The sequence below is a fragment of the Emydura macquarii genome, unplaced genomic scaffold, assembly GCF_026122565.2.
Source record: "Emydura macquarii macquarii isolate MOO-44397 ecotype Brisbane River unplaced genomic scaffold, CSIRO-AGI_Emac_v2 contig_3603, whole genome shotgun sequence".
Lineage (NCBI taxonomy): Eukaryota > Metazoa > Chordata > Testudines > Chelidae > Emydura > Emydura macquarii.
The window spans coordinates 8310453-8324023 of NW_027133740.1; the positions used below are offsets into that span (position 1 = coordinate 8310453).

General features: G+C 43.3%; 1 protein-coding gene across 1 annotated transcript; it reads right to left on the reverse strand.

The window, feature by feature from the left end:
• Positions 1–1501: 1501 nt before the first annotated feature.
• LRRIQ4 (leucine rich repeats and IQ motif containing 4) lies at positions 1502–9063 on the reverse strand. Its single transcript, XM_067536508.1, has 5 exons — positions 7957–9063; positions 5336–5509; positions 4320–4458; positions 3107–3303; positions 1502–2217 (listed from the first exon to the last, which is right to left on the reverse strand). The coding sequence occupies exons 1-5, from the start codon at positions 9061–9063 to the stop codon at positions 2065–2067; spliced, it is 1770 nt and encodes a 589-aa protein (XP_067392609.1). The 3' UTR covers positions 1502–2064.
• Positions 9064–13571: the final 4508 nt, after the last annotated feature.

Genomic DNA, 13571 nt, shown 5'->3' on the forward strand with positions numbered 1-13571 from the left:
AAACTCCATCCAAAGTGCCCTGGTCCCTGCTGTCATCAGAAGACCTATTAAATAGATGGCTTTTGCGGGAAGTCTGGAAGGTCAATAATCTATTGACCAAATCCTTAGTTGTGGAATGTAGGCCCAGCCCTGCACTGGGAGCTCCAGGAAGCATTCTATCCGAGTGCCTGTGCCCCTACATCCCTTCAGCGAGTACTGCATACCAAGGGATACCATACGTCTGGGTTTTCCCAGACATGATTTCTGTTTTCAGTCCCCCGCCTTCTGTCTGGATGGATTTTTCAAATAAGAGGCAATGTCTGGGACTTTTGCAGAGCAGATGTTGCAGCTCAAAGAACCATCTTCATGCCCCGAGGGTTCCCTTCCTTGCAGCCACATGCCACTCACACAGGCCCTGGCTCCCAGCCCTGGGGAGCAGGAGAGATGGCTGGTACTGCATCCCAGGCCTGCACCGGCGGCCAAGCCACCCTGACAGGGAGCAACGCTGCCCCCCCACCTTGAGAGTGAGGATGTGGGTACCCCCTCCAGTTCCTCCATTCCACTCCACCAGGCAGGGTCCTCTTTTGGGGAACATGAAATATGGTAACCCTATGCAAATGCCTCCCTTTCTGTGAGCCAATGGGCAGGGGACAGAGGCAGTCCTACCTTCTCCCCACCTCTCGTACAAGCTGGGAGGGAGCAGGACTGCAATTGTGTCTCACCCTCACACAGACCACCTGAGTGGGGTGGTCAAAAGGCTTCTTGCTTCCACCCACTCATGCTCCGTGCAGCTGTGTAAGAACTAGTCACAACCTGACTCTTCGTTTGGAGTCAGTCCTCACCCAGGTAAATCTCTTAGTGAAGTCAAGGGAAGGCGGCATAGCCTGAGCAGTACTAAATAAAACTAGGCAGGGCCTCTGAATATGGCCCTCTGTGAAGTGTTGTGTGAATGTGCGGCACTATATAAGTGGGTTATACTAACACAGCCAGCAACGTCCATAACAATTGTTTTAGATGAGCAGGGGCACGTTAATATGTGAAATCCAGTAATCACGGTACAATTTTGCAGTTTGGAAATTCACTGTATGTTGCAAATAAGCTTTTTATACGAAGACATTTTGCAACTGAATATATTGTTTTTGGGACTCGCCATAAAACGGAGGACCTTTCCATTTGCAGTTATTAAAAATGCTGTGATTAGACCTACTCAAAAATGTCGCTTTTAAAAAAGGGACAACATTTTTGCAAAATTGGAAATTCGTTGGACTTATTTTTTGGTAAGAATAGGGGCGGTAATCCAGATGTTGGTGTGTTAGTACGTTCACCTAATGAACACTCCTCTGGTATTGCTGAGTGAGGCCTTCATCACTTCTAGTTGTTAACTATAGTGTCGTATTGCTGTGTTCAGTGCTACAATGGTGGCTGCACCTCAGTTGTGGCAAAGTGCTTTCTAAGGCCATGTGTACACTTACGTCTACAGCTGTACAGCTGCACCAGTGCTGTGTAGTGAGTCAGTGCAGACACTACCTACACTGACTGGAAGGGTTCTCCCCTCAGCATAGCTAATCCACCTCCCCAAGAGGTAATAGCTAGGTCGATTGGAAGTATTATTCCGTCAACCTGGATTTTTCACACCCCCGACAGAGGTAGCTCTACCGATGTAAGATCCTAGTATAGACCAGGCCTCAACGTGCATTCCAAATATCACTGTAAAGTGCTTTGGGATTTTTCTGCATGGAAATCACTAAACCGGATTGTAAGACCATTCTCCTCATTACAGAAGACATGAATTTTAAAGCATTTAGCTGGGACAGAGCTCCACTGATACAATTCACTTCCAGTTAATCATTTGCCCATAAGAATTTATATGATTGCAAAGCATATTTTACCATCCAACCTCATTTAATTGGAGTAATTTTGACACAGGCACAAAACTGGTCATTAACCCCTAAATTTTTTTAATTGTAATTCTCAATATTCTAGAAACTTTAGTATTGATTATCCCTTATTTTTTTGCCTCTTCCTGTATCTGCCTTCCCAATCTACAAGGGCTCTAAAGACTTTGATGTACAAGTCACACACGAATTACTTTTTTTTGCCCTTTGCGCCTTTGTCAGGCTTTTCTTTCCCCTTTTCTTTTCCTTTCTTATCTTTCTTTCCTTTCTTCAACAGTTTTTGAAGCTCAGCAAAAGTTCCAAACCCCTTCCGCACCATCTGCCCACGCCACCATGCCTGGATCTGAAAGAGAGGATGGAACAATACTGTTACCCAGAGAAGAGGGTGATGTCAAACAATTAAATTGAGCACTGAGCTGGTAGTATTGATGCAAAAAGCTGAATGCATTGAGGTCTGCTGGAGTAAACCTGGGTTAAATTCATGATTTGACTAAATTAAGAGGACCTGCCAACCAACTGAATTATATTTTCCAGATTATTTCTACGTACGATTTTAAAATTAGACTAAACTGTCTTTAACAGAGGGAACACAATGCTTCAAATGAAGAGAAGTCATCTTCCCAACTTTAAATGTCACTATTTGTTTTTATATTAGCCCATGTAACCAGAGCCAATTTGGATGTTGGTGATGGTGTGGCGTTGGGCAGAGAAGGGGACTTGTGTTTCCTTTCAATTGTTGGATAGCAGTGTGTTAGATCATGAAATAATAAGAGACAATAACTAGGAAAGGGAAAGAATTTGGAGTATGGGAGAATCAGGGATTGAGGACCTGCCCCTTGTTCCTCATCCCCATTGTTTGAGCAAAATGACTCTGCTGCCCATTGGTGATGTCGACTGAGATTCTAATAATCCTCTAGGGCCATTCCAGGCTGAATCTCTGTGCAGTCAGGGAGTAGAGGATGCAGTTTATAGCTTCTTCCCTAAACAGGGACTTGGCTTAATGGCTCTGCATCGTGCATGGACCCAGTGGCCATTCCCCATCTGGCAATGAGATAGATACCTCACTATGTGCAATGGAGATCTGCTGTTTTACTCCCCATCATAGCTGACATAGGGTTTTTAAGATGCTTTTGGGCCTTGCATAGCATACATACCCTCTAGACTGTCGTGTAAAACACTGGATTACTAATAATGCAGTTTGTGCAGTGTAGTAGCTCGTTCATGCCTTGTACCTTTGTAGCCTTGGCCTTTTGATTCCTCTTTTCCTGTAAATACTCCCAGATAGCCAAGTTCCCCTGGCTGCACACCTCGATTGGAGGGTCTGTCATAGGGTTCCCATCCAGCAAGACAAGCTGCAACTTCTGAAGACTATCCAAATTTTCTGGAAGTTGGAATAACTGATTGTTTTGAACAAGCAATTTTTGCAAACCTGAACAAACAAAACCACATAGCTGCAATGAACAGAATAATAATAATCTGGAGTGTTTCAGTGGATGGGCTTCCCATAAAACACTATATTGCTGGGGTGTGAAATATTTATCGTGTGTGTATAAATATTTCCCAGACCATCAATACATTGTTTCACTGTAAAAGTATAAAAGGCCTAGTTCCCAAACCTGGAGAGATTTTCACAGGACTTTAACAAAACCAATATAAGTTTGGTTAATGGTGTGATCAAAGGTATTTTTCTATAAAAAATATCAAGAATTGTGTTATTGCTGTTGTACCTTTCTACTTCCACATCACTGAGTTATGAGTGGTTAGACTTGGGCTCAAAGTATAGCAAAGCAAGAATACAAAACTGTTTTTCTCCAAAATGGGAAATAGATTGAAGAACTCAACAGAAAACTTCACTTCCTAAATAACTTGCCACATCCCTGGGTGGGTTGCTGGCAATCAGAAACAGACTTGGGAGCTGGGGATCTTAAAGCATGATCCTCTACTGCACTAGCTTAAGACACCTGTCTCTGAGCCAAGGCTGAAGCAGGCTTACTGACCTCTATTTGTGGCCCAACCATCGTTAGGAGAGAACAGAAGGCCACACTGAGTGGGTGTGGGTTAACACCACCTACATGCTGCATCTGAGCCTCCTACTCAGGGGAGTTTTGTGAAGTATCAGAATGTTTTCTTGGTAAGAAATCTCCAAGCATTGTTAATTGTGCTACTTTGTCATCAATTGATCAATTTGAAAAACCAATGCCACGTATGATATCTGCAGATCATTACCTTGCCAATGGCGTACATCACATCGAAATCTATTCAGTAGGGGTAAGTCTTCAACAGACCATTAGACAATAAGAATTTTTAACACAGATTACTCAACCTAGTCTCTTATTTGGACCAGGAAAAGTGTCTGAATGGGTGAGAAGATTATTTTTAACTCTGAAATCCCTGCTAAAACATGTGCCTTTACAGACACAAATGCACATTTGCATATTTTTTCACCTTGTACTTGACATATGGAGTCTGGGAGCTCTTTAAGGAGGTTGTTGTGACAGTCAACTATTTCTAGGTTGTTCAGCAAGCCTATGGAAGGTGGCAGGTACTCCAGACAATTGTTTTCTAGGTACAGCTCTTTCAGATTCTGGAAAAAAAATGTGCATGGATTTTCTATAAATAAAGGATTTGTTTCCTTACATTGATCTGTGAGCAATGCACAGCTGACCATTGGCAAATGCAAAACAAAAGACCGGTGATGATAACATCACTAGCTGCTCAGATCCTATGGTGATGAGTGTGATATAACTGGATAAATGAAACTCAAAGAACGCTGCTGGATAATGAGCATCCCTTTAAAGTGCAGCATGACCTATCAAGGTTTGAGGATTTACTTCCTTTGCCTTGGTTCACAGTCTGGCACATGTTCTCTGTGTGGTCTTGCTGCCACTTCTGCATGCTAGCAAGCTCTTGAAATGTACAGCGCTTGCTCTGTAGGCAGCCAGAGAAAAGGCACAACATGACAGCCACCCGCAATTGTAAAGTGGCTTATTGCCTGGAGTTTGGTGGTGATGGGTCACCCAGTAAAAGCTGGGTTTAACAATGCTGCAGCCATGGGAGTAGAGGCCCAACACATTTTATAGGATCAGAAATATATAGATACAAAATAAAATATACATAAATAAAATGTGGAATGGGTTACGTTTTGGGCCCATCAACTTTAACCAGGCCTTTTGTTACAAATAGTTTATTCAACCCTCCCAGCCCTCAATGGGCCCAATTCTGCAAGGTGCTGTCCTTTTGAATTAAATGGGAGCTTAATGCACTCGCTGCCTCAGAAGGTACTCAGCCCCTTCCATTACCAGGCTTTGTGTGCTTAATCTCACTGAAGTCCATGCAAGGTCTGTTTGTGGAGGACCTGCAGGATTGGGCTTCATTCTCTTCAAACAGCTTAATTTTCCTGTGCCGCTTTGTGATACCAGGCAGAGTTATTATGGAGCTCCTCCCCCGACTGTTTTTCCTACCTGCAATTTGCTGATGTCTCTTGGTAGAGTTAAGAATTTGATCCCTTTATCTTGTCCCAGATACAATTTCTCTAATGACTCAAGGAGAAAGATTTCCTCTGGAAAGACACTGAATTTGTTTCCAGTCAGACCAAGGCATTTTAAGTTAGAGAGTCCTGTCACCTCTGGCGGTATCTAGGCATGTTCCAAAACATACATTTAAAAAAAAATTATATTGGTTAAATAGCAATATTTCTGTTCTGTTCTGGGAAATACTCTGTCAATTATTATTGATCAATGCAGAATATACTGGCCACATTCTATTATATTGCCACAGTATGGTTGAAATTTTTGCAACATTTCCATGCTGTATTCCTTTACTGAAAGGTCTGTCTCTGTCAGGACTTAAATTCTCAGAGTATTTCCCAGAGCCTGTGGGACTCTGTGCTTCAGCCATGTGGGGCGTCTTGGAGCTTGGGGCTTCTGCCCCCCTGAGTTTGAAACTATTTATCAGAGCTCTGCTCTGGACAGCTCGGCTGAATTTAAGTCCTGCTCTCTGTCCATCTTATCTGAATTGGACTAATTCTTAGCATATATGTTCCTTGCCAGAAGTGTCTGTAATGTAAGAGCACTTCCCAGTCCCTCCGACAGTATCTGTGCATTATAGGATAATTTACATGAATTAAAATTTAAAATAGACTCATTTGCATAGATTACCCATTTCCACAAATTTAGCCTTTAAGGAAAAAAAACTTGCACAAGTCACAAACTCCTGGCAGAAAATGGGCAGGGTTGCATTACATCACAAAAGGGAGATGTGCTTGATACCCTAACAGGAAGCCATTCATTATTATTGGTCACATAGTGACATATTTCAGCTGTATCATTGTCCCCTAGGGTAGCATAAGACAATGGTGCTAATGGCATTAACAACTCATACATCCATTGTCAACTTGCCTCCTGCTGTGTTTCAAACAGTATGTCACATTTATTGCTACTAAGCAAGTGCAGTTCTTCTTAGATAGTTACTTCAGAAAAGATGAGAATAAATGGAAGTAGGCCCTTTTAGCATCTAATTGCTATTATTCAAAGCAGATTGCCATGTCTAGCTTTTCACTTTGTAGTACTTGGGTTTTTTTCTGGTTCCTTTTTTCCTGACTGAGTACCTGACTGTCAGTGGCAATGGGTTACAATGAGGAGTGAGGCTTTGATGCACCCTCAGGATTAGGGAACAAACTCTTAGTTATGATGTTTACAATTAGTAGTTTTATTGACTGTGATTTTAATCTAAAGTCACTCAGCTGCTCTAATGGCTTTAAGAATGTGTTATTTTAGCACCTTGCTGCCTTTGGGTAGTGTATAACGTCTCACATTACAAACAGCTTGTACATGACGCCTTATGATGAACACTGCACAAGCATCAAAGAAAATATCCAGTAAGTAAAGCACTGAGGTGCATGAAATACAATTCTTCCATGTCATGTGACACTTGGCAAATATAGGCTCCCATCCTGAGTGAAACCCATGCTTTGCACCCCAATACCTGCATGGACCTTATTGCAGGATTGGGGCCATCGAATACTTAGAGGTGAAAGGATTCATAATGCCTTGGGATATAGTTTCAAGACTCCTGTATGTGAAAGGAAAACAATGAATAATTAGAATACCTTAGACAGCAAAATACTATCTTGTAAATATGTGTTAAAGAAGAGAGCGCTGCAGACATCTGAAGAGATTAAAAATTCTCAGGACAGCTTCAGTATCGACACTCATTGAATGGGGCTAGTAGGGAGAGGGGGAACTGTCAGGTTACTGATACCTTACTCCACTGCCTAATGCAGGGTAGATTGAATCATGGGAAAAACAGCTCTGAATTGTAATGAAGGAGAAATTAGAGAGGGTAGGTATGTTATATTTCTTCAACAGCTGCCCTCATCTAATGACTAATGTGGATGAAGCCATTACAGCAATAGACATGGCTCTAGGTTGGGAAGAGAGAAGAGGAATGACAACAGGAAGTCACATTGTACAGGAGGTTGGCCTTCTGTACTGGGTAAACATCTTCCCTGTAAAATAATAATTAACTCTGTTATATTAGCACTTTCCAGTCAAAGATCTCATAGTGCTTTGCAAGACAGTGCAAGGATCATCAGTTCTGTTTTAGAGATTGAGAGACTGAAGCAAAAACAGGTGAAGTAACTTGCCCAGGATCACACAGCAGATCAGTGGCAGAGCCAGGAACAGAATCCTTTGTTTCCTGCTTCCCCAGCTAGTGGCATCTCCATGTAACCTATGCTACCTGACATGAGGATTGCTGGGGTTTGCAAACCTTAGAAGGTTATATATTCTTGAGTCTGTTTGGTCCCTAGAGCCAGATTCTGCAGTTCTTGCACATGCTTGTATTATTATTAATACTATTTATTATAGCACCTAGGAACCCCAGTCATGGACCAGAATCCCATTGTAACAGGTGCTGTACAAACACAGAACAAAAAGATGGACCCTGCCCCAAAGAGCTCACACAGATTATCTCCTCATGTTGCAGAGTTAAGTGGTTCAAACTATTACATTTGAGAAGCATATAAGCCTAGTAAATTTGAAGAATATATAGAATCCCATGCCAAAAATAAAGAAATCAATACCTCACGTATTTGATTGTCATCCAGTGACAATATTTCCAGATTTTCCATAGCACAAATCTCTTTAGGAAATTCATCAAAGAAATTTTCACTAAGATCTAATATCTTGATATGGGTTAATCTGGGAAAGGAAGAAGGTAACGTTTGCAAGCCAGTGTTTTTCAGGTAAACGAGGCAAAGGGACATCCAATGGCAAATCTGACGTGGAAACTTTTCCAAGCTGTTACCAGACAGACCAAGTTCGTTCATTTCTGTGAGCTGCTTGAAGCTTGGAGGGAGCCTGCGCAGGAAGTTATTAGACAAATCAAGTACAGTCAGGCTCCGGCAATGATGCAGTGTATCAGGAACTGATAACAGGTTATTGAAAGCTAAAAATAGTTTCACTAAATTTGTCAAAGAGACAATCTCTTCGGGGACAAAACTCACTAGATTTCGTTCCAGATCTATTATTTCCAGATCAAGAAGATGACAAAGCTCCAGGGGGAAAGTTTCAAATTTGTTTTTTTGCAAGTAGATCTCTCTCAGTTTTCTCAGATTCACTACTTCTTTAGGCAGATACCTTAGATTATTGCCAGAGAGTCCAAGCAGCTCAACATGATGAAGGCATTTACAGATCTCCACTGGGAACTCATCCAAGTTTACATCATACAGCCTGAGCTGACGAAGAGCCTGAAGTTTGCTGATGATATGCAGCGAACTGTAAGAGAGCGGATTGTTACTTAAATCTAAGCTCTGAAGATATTTCAGCTCCCCAAGTTCTTCACATAGGTAATGTATGTAGTTCTTATTCAGATAGAGAACTTTCACCTTCTTAAGATGATGGATGTCTCCTGGGATGCTTTCAATTAAGTTTTTTTCCAAGTGCAGTTCTTCCAGATCTTCCAGCTCAAAGACTTGTAATGGGATAGTTGTCTGTTCTTTATTGGCTAAATCAATAAAAAATATCCGATCTGCGACCTGTACAGGTAGAAGAGCTTCCTTCTCTAGCTCTTTAATCACTGGTGTTTCCTGTGAACTCTGCAAACTGTCATCCTCAAGAACTGTTGTGTCTGCTCTTGAGAAATGAACATCCACTGTGTTAGCATCAGGGCTCTGCTGAAGCTCAACCATCTGTGCTACTTATTTTTAACTCTAAAAGAGAGAAATAAGAAAACAGCAATACTCTAACTTTAACCCAATTAAATAAATAAAACCATGAAATAATTCCCTATTTAGGGACAGCTTCTGATCTCAGATGCACCCATACAACTGAAGCTGATGTTACTCACTGACATCCAAAGCTTGAATGGGTGTAAATGAGGCCATATTTTGGCCCTTATTGTATTGGTAACGGCACAAAGGGCTAAATTCAATGGATGAAACTCTGTTAAATCCAGTGGAGATACATCTGCTTACACAATGGCTGAATTTAGCCTAATGAGCCAGAAAGTCCTAGATATAAAACTATATGGGTCAAATTTTGTTCTCAACTACACCAGTGTAAATCTGGAGTAATGCCATTGAAGATAATGGAGTTACTCCAATTTACATATTGTCAAGTGATTATTTTAAATTGAATAAACAGTTGTTACATAGTGTGTCTTGCAATAAATTCAAGACCTCTTTTGAAGTAAGTTTTATGGGTCAGATCCTCATTTAGTGTAAATTAGCATAGCTCCATTGAGCTATAGAAATTTACACCAGTTGAGAATACATGCTCATATTCTTAAAATGTTTTCAATACAGATTCATTTGGATTTCTCCTCCCAAATTTCAGTGGTTTTTTTCAGTGTTTACTAGAGCAGGCAGTATTGATACATAATGGAAATTACATCCTTCCTATATCATTAAAATGTCCTGATTTTCATTTCTGCTGTTGCTCTGGAATTTTTGCTCAGTTGGGGCATGATCTTGACTTCAGTGGGAGTTGATGGCTCTATGCAGTATCAAGCCTTTATAGGCTCAAAGGCAGCAAAACACTTAACTTAAACGTGTGCCTATGTGCTTTGCTGAATAGGAACAGGATTACCCACGTGTTGAAGGCTAAGGATGGGTTTAAATGCTTTGCTAAATCAGGACCATAGGGTTGTTCTATGGGTTTTTTGTAACAGCTATTATGTTGCATATAGTTTTATGTTTGTACTGCCCCTAGTACCAGAGGCTCCCCCCCGATTCATCTGAGGCCTTTGACCACTATTGTATTTAATAATAATAATTCAATATCAGGAGTTTTATAAATGATAGCACCCGTTTACATGATACACGCTACTGCTGTAATTTCTGATCAATATGGACAAGGTAAGTGTCATTTGACTCTTTTAGATATATACGTGTGTGTGTACATTTAAAATTCTAGGATCGCAGAATGTTAGTGAATAAAGGAAAATGGGGAATAATAGGAAGAGGAGGTGATTAGCTCACTTACCTGTGCTGTCTTAAATTTACTGGGGTAGATGTCACAATCCTACCAGTCAATTTTCAAAGAGCAGCAGCCGAGAGAGCAATGGGAGGAGAAACCAAGAGGGTAGTGGCTGACATTTATCTCTGATATCATAATCTCCCCTGAAAGGATGTCATAATCCCAAACATTACAAGCAGGGCCCCCACATGGGGTGGGGAAAGGCTACACTTTACTGGGGCCCGGAGGCTGGTCCAGGCTGCAAGCCCCATTACCATGAGGAAAAAATATTTCATGGTTCATGAGATTGTACGTATGGGATGAGGGATTGTGGTATGTGTGTGGGACGGGGCCTGTGCTACAAGTTTGTACTGGGACCGAAAAAATTATGCTTGGGCCCTGATTACAAGCACCAGCAGAGAGGGGGGAGAGGAATGAAAAATATACAAAATAAGTTATCTAAAGAAAGTGGATTGGGAATTTCTGTTCCCTCTGTCTCATAAAGCAAGAACCAGGGGACAGCCAATGAAACTGAAGGAAATACTTTTTCACACAATCCATAAATTAGATTGCAGAACTCATTGTCACAGGATGCCCTTGAAACCAAGAAATTAGCAAGACAGAAACAGAGATTGGACATTTATATGGCTAACAAGAGTATCCAGATTTATAATAAATGCTTTAAAAAAACCCAGAGTTTTGGAAGCTATATAAAACTCATGCTTTGGGACTTAAACCAATCTCTAACTATTAGGGGCTAAGAGGAGAATTGCTAGGGGGCAAATTATTCCTCATCTGCCTACTGCAGGGTTTCTTGTACCTTCCTCTGGTCACTGTCTCAGCAGGATATTGGACTGGATGGACCACATACCTGATATACTATGGTGATTCTCGTGTTCTGTGAATGGAAAAAGAGATGGGAGAGTAGAAAAGAAGCTGGGGTTTGGAGATAAAAGCAGTAGCCATCATGACCATCCAGGTTGGGATTACCAATGAATAGTATAAAGTGAGAGTCCCCAGTTTTCTATTTTTTATGTAGAAACCAAGTGTGTGCACTGTTGGCACTCTCATAGGGCCTGCTTCTGCCCTGTAATCCAGTATACAAGGATAATATTAAGATGGTGACAGACAGTAGAAAAAAATGTATTAAATGAGAGAGACAGACAGACACCTATGTGTAATGGGGTGTTCTGTGCCTTTAAGGTCAGGCAGCTTGGGACCCACCTGCCCTGTTCAATTATCAGACACAGCTAGGAAGGGTGGGCGGGACAGGTGCTCGCTATAAAGGTTGAGAAATCACAGTTGGATACTAGTTAGACTCAGTTAAAAGCCTGAGAGAGGGCTGGGTGTGGTAGGCATTAGTCTTTCCTGGGTGTGGGGGATAGACCAGGGGCCTACGTGTGGTGTAGAATGCAAGTTGGTGAAGATGACTGTGAGTCTTCCTCTGCGCCTCTGAGTGAGTGACCATCACTGCTGGCTGGGAGACATCAACTTGGGCAGTTAGGATGATACCATACCTGCTAGGAAGAGGCCCAGGCAACGTACTGAGCGTTGAGTGATGAGCAGTCTGGCTCATAGCCTGATGTAAAAGCTGCCACTTTAGACAGACAGGGAGCAGGGACTGACTCAGAGGCATATTGGTACTAGTCTGGATTGAAGCCTTTGCCCAGGATCATGCCCATCTGTAGTAGCTCTGTGGTTACAGGACCTTGCTACCTGTTGGTTGTGCCCAGAGACTAATTCTGTGGGGATAATTGTTGTGGGAGTGGTCCTGGACCCATTCTTGCAGCTCCTGCATGTGGGAGCCCAAAGTTGGGTGAGGGGGTTTTGGCCATCATCCATGGAGAGAACTGAGCAAAGTGGGAGTATCCCATGGAGGAAGGCAAGAAGGGGAGGTTGGGGGAAACTCGCAAGCGGCTAGAATCCTGGATAGCCCTAGATGTAGGGTTTGAGGAGCAGTCAGCCCCACAATGTTGGGGGAATTTTCCCTTGAGGGAGAGAAGTCCTATTGCTAGGTTACCCATCTAGCAAACCTGGGCACATCAAGAGATACTGTCTGGTAATAAAGTGCAACTATGCAAGGTGCTATGTCAGCTGAGCGGGAGGCTGGGACCCCTCTCTTAACAACTCATCCACTAAGCCATAGTTTCTCAACCTGTGGTATGCATACCCCAGGGGGTACATGAGACACAGGCAAGGGGTACATGGCAAAAAACCCAGTGAAGGGAAGCAGGCGGTAGCTACCAGTTTCTGGGGAAGCAGGCGGCAGCTGCCCGCTTCCCAGCTGGGAGGTAGATGGCAGCTGTCCCAGTCCGGAGAATCTGGGAGGCAGCTGCCAGCTTCTTGGAACGCCAGGCATCAGCCGCTGGCTTGGGTGGCAGATGCTGGCGTCCCGCCCGGTCCCAGCTCCCAGGTGGGAGCCCAGTGGCAGCCTTTGCACCTTGCAAGTTGGGCTCATAGCTGGGTGACTGCTACCCGTGCCCCAGCTCTGAAGCAAGGGACAGCCTCCCAAGCCCTGGCTTGAAGATGGGCAGCAGCTGCCTGCCACCTGCCCACATCCCCGGGTCCCAGCCTGCGCAGAAGCCTCCTCCGCCCCAGCTCGGAGCAGGTGACAGTTGCCCACCTCCCAGGTTGGCAGCCGTCTGCAACTTGCCCAGGTGGCAGCTCCCTTCCCTGGCTCAAAGCCCAGTGCCCAGAAAGCCAGGGGAAGAGCCCAGTTGCTTGCCCAGTCCTGGAGCCAGGCTCTACCCACAGGCTTACTTATCAATTTCACTTCTCTAGCTGAGCAGTGAAATTGACAACTATGACAGCCCCAGATTGTACCAGTATAAAAATGTTAAGAGGGGCCCACAGTGTGATTTGCCCCAGGCCTGCACCCCTCTAGGGACGGCCATGGGGAGCGCTGCTATCTGCTCTGGGGGGCTGCTAGTGCCTGCTCAGACCTCACAAGTTCCCACCTGTGTGAGAAGACCACCAGGTGACCCCGCCATCAGGCCATAGTGATTGGCTGGCATGGACCTTTGCTCCTACATGGAGGAAGGAGGGGAGAAGCAGCAGGGGTTTTGTGAGCTGCCACAGCCACACAGCATTGCAGAACTTGGAACTCCTCTGCTTTATGAGAAATACAGTCGTCTAGTGGTAAAGGGGAAAGATTGTATTCCTCAGAGTGGAAAATTGAGTGTTGGGGTACTTATTGAAATGTTCAGAAGTTAGGGGGTACTTGCTACTTAAAAGGGTGAGA

What these genes read in the sequence shown, in the direction of transcription:
- LRRIQ4 (XM_067536508.1), bottom strand. Translation starts at nt 9,063, where the DNA reads ATGGTTGAGCTTCAGCAGAGCCCTGATGCTAACACAGTGGATGTTCAT. An exon ending in ATGACAATCAAATACGTGAG is followed by an intron (nt 5,510 to 7,956) that starts GTATTGATTTCT and finishes GAACATGCCTAG; the next exon opens with ATACCGCCAGAGGTGACAGG. An exon ending in CTCCATATGTCAAGTACAAG is followed by an intron (nt 3,304 to 4,319) that starts GTGAAAAAATAT and finishes TTGTTTGTTCAG; the next exon opens with GTTTGCAAAAATTGCTTGTT.